The following is a 7,788-nucleotide window of genomic DNA, read 5'->3' on the forward strand; positions in this document are numbered from 1 at the left end:
GCAGCAGATATGCGGGAATACCACCTATTGAAGCTCCTTGCCATCTCATTCCCCACCCTGATTCAGTACTATATCTTGCTGGGTCAAAGTTTTGAAATTACCAGCCTAACCGCACTGCTAAGCCGCACTGACTGCAGTAATCCAAGTCAGTAACTCGCTACCAGCTTTTCAAGAGGATGGACAAGACATGCTGACCAAGCCAATGACACCCGCATCCTGCAAATGAATAAAAGAAACACACTTAACTGTACATTGAAGGTCTGGTAAACTTTATTCCGGCAGGCTTCACTCTGGTAATCAAGCAGATTAAGCTTCCCACTAACCTGGTTAAAGTATGGAGGAGCACAGAGGAAAGCAGACCAAGACCTCACAAAGTCAAATGAGTTCATACCAAGACAGGCAATAAAATATCTTCAAAATTAAATAAGTATAAAAGATGCAAGAGTGTAGGGTGTTAACATAAGTGGGACCCACTGTTATATAGTGAAAGACAAACAATTATACAGGAAGTTCACAACTGGAAACAGTGACAAAGTTGTAGAACTATTTAAACAGGCACCAAAAAGTGTCCAAACTCATCAGTTGAGGCTGTATCATCTTTTATCACCATTACTGTCAGTCCATGGTGCATCCATCAAGTGATCAGCTATTTCCAAAAGAGTTAGCTTGGTTCGGTCTGGCCAAATATTGCAGGGCTCTTATCTCAGACCCTGCCCAGGGTCACAGGTCTTGATGTGAAACCAAACTCCAGTCATTTCCTGCAATTTCGGACAGAAGTTGTACTGTGAAGCCTTCAGGGCAATATCACACAAGTTTTTTTTATTCAAACAAACATTTTTTTAAAAAATGAAACAGAGAATTGTCCACCAACAGTTCACAGGCCCACTGTACAGTTGCAAATACATCACTTGGCATTTTCTGGGTCCCCCAGCCCCACCAAGATTGCTGTCAGGTTTAAATCAGACCTGAAAGGAGGATGTGAATAAAAGAGCAGGCAGTTTCGATAATTCAGGAGGATTACAATTGCTGTCTCCTGGACACAGGCTAGACTCCAGACTTCATACTGTCCACTTCAGACACCTGCACAGAAGATCATTACAGTCAGTCTTCAAAGCTGTAAAAACAAAATCCCTCCAATTTTCTAAACTAAGTTGAGGCAATCAGAATCAAAGTGACGTCCACAGAGGAGGCATTTTGAGCATTTTCTTTGCAATGGACTTTCCTAATAACTATCTGGGTGATACGGAGCTCAGATTATGACTAATCAGGGCTCCAGGGCTTTAACCTGTCCAGTGTCCCTCCACAATCAGAAGGTCATTTGAGGCAGTGTCAAGTGAGGACGCCACTGCATTGTGCAGCTGAATGATCTGTCAGTTGTACTCTGCTTCCAATCTCAATCAAACCTTTGAGGGTCAGCTGGAAAATGAGTTAGCGACTTACGAACTGGCTCGAAGCCAACACCAAATGAAACAGGAACGAGGAGCTCTCATTCCTTGACTTCTACAGTTTGCCAGACTCATCTCAGAATAGCCCATCAGGCAATAACTCGGAAGGATGAAGCTGGCAGAAATTAAATATCTCACAGTTTAAAAAAAAAGTCAGTGAACGGCATACAATAACCTGTGCTCTACCTGTCCTGAGAGTCCTTTCTCCCCCTATTCATTCATTCTTGCAATGTGGGCAATGCCAGCATCTATTGCCAGTGCCCTTGAGAAGTATTTGATGGGGGACAGCATTCAGGGAGCTTTACTCTGTATCTAACCCCGTACTGCACCTGTCCTGGATTGTTGGATGAGAGACAGTGTAGAGGGAGCTTTACTCTGTAATTAAAAGGAAAACGTACCTGGTTTCCTGATGTGTGCCCAGGCACTTGACACAACAGTATCGGGCTCCACATGACACACAGGTGTAGTTGGATGGAAAACCACAAACTGCACAGAAATGGCGCTGCGGCAGCTTGGAAGGACCAGCACACGTCGTCAAATAGTTCGGCCCCTCACTTGTACTCAAGTTCTGTTTTGGCAGAAATCAAAATAAGTTTGTTAACATTGTTATGCTCAGTATATTCTGAACTTTCAGTCAATACTTCTTAAAACTATATACAAGCTATTAAAATGGCTGTGCAAATCCTGTGATACTCCGCTCTTGAGCTCAAGGTAGTGTCATGAAGTGTGGCGTTATGAAGGCACGTAGGAGAGAGTGACGGCTGTTTTGGCAGTGAGAGCTTGCAGGCAACTGTCATGTGACTGATTGGCAGTCTCAGAATGTACTGGAAAATTGAAAGTATGTAACATTTGGCTGTAGGCTGGATACCTCAGTTGTTTTGACCATTTGAAGCTAACCAATCGGTTTAAATTATGTCCCAGGATACTAAAATCCAATCAAATTTAAATTTTACTGTTTTGACAACATCGAACTAATGAGACGATCTGATATTTAGGGTATAAAGTAGCCAGCATTTTGAGAGTCAGCCAGAGAGAGAGAGAGCAACCTTCCATCTAGAGACTGCTATTCAAAACACTGTCTATCAAAGGTACCTTATTCATATGAAACATCTTTGTAGTAAAAGACCAAAGACAACCCAGGGAGATCTGCAGCTGAAAGACAGACAGACACAGACAATGACGGCCACTGTCTGGTTTTAAAAATTAAGTTGATGTAATTTTAATAAGGGACTTTTATTGGATCAGAATTTTGTTATAGAGTTGGAGGTAGATAACAGACCTTTAAAGAGAAAGGAGGTTTAGATTGTTGTTTAATGCTCACTTTTAGAGTTAAAGAATAAAATTGATATTCCTCTTTAAATTGAGGAATTTGGGAGTTATCTGTCACTCATACTTTAATAGATTTTGAGGCGAGGTGAGCTTTTCTGTGTGCTTGGTTTAATTAGCAGAAGGGTTAACCACCGCATCGTAACATTTATAAATTTGAATACTCAAGTTTTTATCTGGATTTTTATAGCTATCTGGGGAATTCACACATCTGTTTCACAATGGCTCAAAACCAAAGGATTACAGACTCTCAAGACTACTTGTTGAACTAAAGAATCAAATTGAGCTCCATTGGGAGCTGATGGTCAGCAATGACCTTCCCTACCATCAAAGTCAGGAATGGGGATGATCCCTAATACCTGCACAAATGTTCAGTACCATGGTGACTGCTCAGATACTGAAGCAGTCCATATTAAAATGCAGCAAGACCTGGACAATATCCAGCCTTGGGCTGAAAGGCATTAAGAAACATTCACACCACACAAATGATAGGCAATGACCATCTTCAACAAGAACCAGCCTAACCAGTATCCCGTGACATTCTAGGAGAAAGTGAGGACTGCAGATGCTGGAGATCAGAGCTGAACAATGTGTTGCTGAAAAAGCGCAGCAGGTCAGGCAGCATCCAAGGAGCAGGAGAATCGATTTTCAGGCATGAGCCCTTCTTTAGGAAATCCAATCAAATTTGAATTTTACTGTTTTGACAACATCGAACTAATGAGACAGTCTGATGTTTAGGGTATAAAGTAGCCTGCACTTTGAGAGTCAGCCAGAGAGAGAGCAACCTTCCATCTAGAGACTGCTATTCAAAACACTCCTTCCTGAAGGACGGCTCATGCCCAAAACATCGATTCTCCTGCTCCTTGGATGCTGCCTGACCTGCTGTGCTTTTCCAGCAACACATTTTCAGCTCCCGTGACATTCACCAGCATTACCAAAACCGAATCCTCCAGGGATTACCATTGATCAGAAACTGAACTGGACTAGCCATTTTAAATACAGTGGCTACAGGAGCAGGTCAGAGGGGAGGAAAACATCAAATGCTGGAATTCATGGTGGGTTAGATGGTATCCAGAGAGAGAGAGCAAACTAACTGAGTTAAGATGACTCTTCATCACAGCTGAAGGGAAGTGTGGAGGGGACAGCACTTATGCAATAGTTAGGGAGTGGCTTTGGTGAGGGATGGTGGGGTAGAGTGCTGAGGGAGAAAAGATGCTAGTAGTTCCGATTACATGATTAGAACATGAGACTGACAGAATAATGGCAAGTCTAACTGTCAGACCTGAAAGAGAAGACAGTTCCACTGAGGTAGGGGGAGGACATGGGGACACCGATCACTTAACCTAAACTATCAACATCTTTTCTCCACCAGCGCCTTGCACCCCACCACCCCGACATTCCCCACTCCCCTCCGCACCCCCCATAAGTGCTGCCCCCTCCACATTTCACTTCAACTCTGAAGAGTCACCTGGACTCAAAACGTTAGCTCACCGTCTAACCCACTGTGAGCTCCAGCATTTGTTGCTTTCAGTACAGATTTCAGCATCGTCAGTAAATTCCACCTTCAGAGGTGAGGAATTCTGGAGCTCCAACAACACTCGAAGTTTGATACCACCCAGAACAGAGCACCACACTAACAAACATTCACTCCCTCCACTTCCTCAGTAGCAGCAGTGTGGACCATCTACATGATGCACTGCAGCATTCACCAAAACACCTGAGACACTCATTCCAAAGACATGACTGATCCCACCCATAAGGACAAGGGCAGCATGTATGTCAGAACACCCTATGGGCAGCACAGTGGCTCAGTGGTTAGCACTGCTGCCTCACAGCACCAGGGACCCAGGTTTGATCCCAGCCTCAGGCGACTGTTTGTGTGGAGTTTGCACATTCTCCCCGTGTCCGCGTGGGTTTCCTCCAGGTGCTCCGGTTTCCTCCCACATTCCAAAGATGTGCAGGCGAGGGTGGATTGGCCGTGCTAAATTGTCCCATTGTGTACAGAGATGTGTGGGTTAGGCACATTAATTAGAGGTAAATATAGGGCAGGGGAATGGATCTTGGGTGGGATACTCTGCAGAGGGTTGGTGTGGACTTGTTGGGTCAAATGGCCTATTTGTAGGGATTCTATGATCTATGTCAAGATTGGAGTGGTGCTGGAAAAGCACAGCAGGCCAGGCAGCATCCGAGGAACAGGGGAAAAAAAATATTCGACATTTCAGGCAAAAGCCCTTCATCAGGAAGGGCTCATCACTTTTGCCTATTCTATGATCTATGCCCACCCCTACCAGCATATCCCTTCTGAGCCACTCACCATCCTAGCCTGGAAATATATCCCCATTCCTTCAGTGAATTCTGGAATTCACTCCCTAAAGGTATCATGGGCCTCTCCACAGAACACAGACGGCAGCAGCTCACTGGGGAGGGGTCTGGGGTGACTTGGGAGGGACAATAAATGTTGGCTGAACCAGTGACATCAAATAATAAAGTGGAGCAGGACAGAGTCTGCAGAGGGACTGAAGGCAGGAGTCAGGGAACAGTCCAAACATAAACCCTCACCTGTTCTTCCAAGAGGGATTGGAAATTCTTCCTGAAACGCTGTTTGAAGTGATCACCCCGTGTCTTTTTCTTCTTCTTTGCTAAAACACAAACTCATCAGCAGCAGCTCAGTCAGCAACAGCAACCCCAGCTCCCACTTTTGTACATCCACACCCCTTCTCAAATAACAACCAGGACCCACCCCACCCCACCCAACCCCTCACACAGATTCAAAAATAGGGACTCCACCACCTCATCGCCATCGCTCACACCAACACCAACCAGCACCCCACACCCTCCCAGAACCCCCTCCCCCTCCCCGGGATCAGCCCCTTTAACATCCCCAATACACAGCTTCCCTCCCCCCAGGGTCACTGTTTCCCTCCCCCCCCCCCCAAGTCACTGTCTCTCTCTCCCCCCCCACGGTCACTCTCCTTCTCCTCCCCCCCCCCCCAAGTCACTGTCTGTCTCTCTCTCTCCCCCCCCCACGGTCACTCTCCTTCTCCTCCCCCCCCCCCCAAGTCACTGTCTCTCTCTCCCCCCCCAGGGTCTCTCTCCTTCTTCCCCCCCCCCCACCCCACCCCCCAAGTCACTGTCTCTCTCTCTTCCCCCCCCCCCAGGGTCTCTCTCCTTCTTCCCCCCCCCCAGTCACTGACTGTCTCTCTCTCTCTCTCTCTCCACCCCCCCAGGGTCACTGTCTGTCTCTCTCTCTCTCTCTCTCTCTCTCCTCCCCCCCAGGGTCTCTCTCCTTCTTCACCCCCCCCCCAGTCACTGTCTCTCTCTCTCTCTCTCTCCCCCCCCCCCCCCCCCCCAGGGTCACTCTCCTTCTTTCTCCCCCCCCCCTCCAAGTCACTGTCTGTCTCTCTCTCTCTCTCCCCCCCCCCCCCAGGGTCACTCTCCTTCTTTCTCCCCCCCCCCCCCCCAAGTCACTGTCTCTCTCTCTCTCTCTCTCTCTCTCTCCCTCCTCCCCCCCAGGCCCTGGTTCCCCGGGCCCTCACCGGACTCCGTGTGGTCATCGAACTGCGGGAGCCGCTTGAGCTGCGGCAGGTTCGCGTGCGGGTCATCCTGGAAGTTGTCCTTCTCCAGGGCGTCCAGCTGCCGGTTGAGGCGCCGCTGGCGGGTGGCCTGGTCCAGGACCCGCCGCTGCCCGCCCTCCGCAAACCGGCCTGGAGACAACAACAACAGTAATAAGACCGGGGTCAAACACCGACTGGGCCAGACCCTCCCCCATCACAGCCCTTACCCACACTCTCCCGCTTCTTCTCCACCATCTCTCCCGGCGATCTGGGCCGGAACCGGTGACACACTCACACCGGAAGTACCCGGCGGAACTCTAATGATGCTGCACTCCCGCCTTCTCCAACGGCGACGCCGATCACCCACCAATCAGTGACGCCCGCTGTGACTCACCAATCAGCGACGTCACAGTCCCACCGAGCAGAAACGCCCACTGTGGCCCACCAATCACAGAGGCCGCTGTCTCACCGAGCAGAAACGCCCACTGTGGCCCACCAATCACAGAGGCCGCTGTCTCACCAGCGATGTCCACCAACCCACCAATTAGAGACACCACTGTCTCACCAATCAGAGATGCCCACCGACCCACCAATCAGAGACACCACTGTCTCACCAATCAGAGATACCCACCGACCCACCAATCAGAGACACCACTGTCTCACCAATCAGAGAAACCCACCGACCCACCAATCAGAGACATCACTGTCTCACCAATCAGAGATGCCCACCGACCCACCAATCAGAGACATCACTGTCTCACCAATCAGAGATGCCCTCTGACCCACCAATCGGAGACACCCTACAACTCCACCAGAGATATCCCACGACCCCACCAATCAGAGCCAGTTACGGTGTCACCTATCAGAGGCTTCCCAAAATCCACCAACCAGTGGCATCCCACAACTCCACCAATGACAGACATGTTGCAACCCCACCAATCAGAGACACCCATTGACTCACTAATCAGATTACATCAATGAGACTCAACCAGATCAGAGACACCACCTGATCGACCAATCAGGCACCCACTGAGCAACCAAAGAAAGGCACTCCTACTGAGCCACCAATCAGATATACCCCACAACCAACCAATCAGAGATCCCCAAGATCACCAGAGACATCCTCTGAACAGACAATCAGTTGCCCACTAAACCACCAATCAGAGACAGCCACTGACCCACCAATCAAAGACACCTGCTGAGTCACGAATCACTGACACCCCATGATCACCAATCAGACACAACCAATGACCCACCAATCAGAGACACCTACTGACCCTCCAATCAGAGACATCCCAGTGATTCATTAATCAGAGATACCCTACATTCCACCAATTACAGACACACACTAACCCATCGATCAGAGGCACCCCATAACCCGTAAATCAGTATGACCCACTGACCTACCAAACAGTATTAAAAATCACACAACACCAGGTTATAGTCCAACAGGTTCATTTGGA

The 7,788-nt window shown here is 48.5% G+C and overlaps 1 protein-coding gene across 1 annotated transcript; it reads right to left on the bottom strand.

The window, feature by feature from the left end:
- Window positions 1-252: 252 nt before the first annotated feature.
- On the bottom strand, window positions 253-6,684 carry znhit1 (zinc finger, HIT-type containing 1). The gene is made up of 5 exons (XM_072591636.1): window positions 6,553-6,684; window positions 6,308-6,475; window positions 5,331-5,410; window positions 1,844-2,013; window positions 253-1,080 (listed from the first exon to the last, which is right to left on the bottom strand). Exons 1-5 carry the CDS (start codon window positions 6,578-6,580, stop codon window positions 1,059-1,061), a joined length of 468 nt encoding a protein of 155 aa, XP_072447737.1. The 5' UTR covers window positions 6,581-6,684; the 3' UTR covers window positions 253-1,058.
- Between the last annotated feature and the right edge of the window lie 1,104 nt (window positions 6,685-7,788).

Source organism: Chiloscyllium punctatum, chromosome 21 (genome assembly GCF_047496795.1).
Source record: "Chiloscyllium punctatum isolate Juve2018m chromosome 21, sChiPun1.3, whole genome shotgun sequence".
NCBI classification, from domain to species: Eukaryota; Metazoa; Chordata; class Chondrichthyes; order Orectolobiformes; family Hemiscylliidae; genus Chiloscyllium; species Chiloscyllium punctatum.

Coding starts and splice junctions, on each gene's coding strand:
- znhit1 (XM_072591636.1), bottom strand. CDS start 6,580: ATGGTGGAGAAGAAGCGGGAGAGTGTGG. Junction 6,476..6,552: donor GAAGAAGCGGGAGAGTGTGG/GTAAGGGCTGTG, acceptor TGTTGTCTCCAG/GCCGGTTTGCGGAGGGCGGG. Junction 5,411..6,307: donor CGATGACCACACGGAGTCCG/GTGAGGGCCCGG, acceptor TTTGTGTTTTAG/CAAAGAAGAAGAAAAAGACA.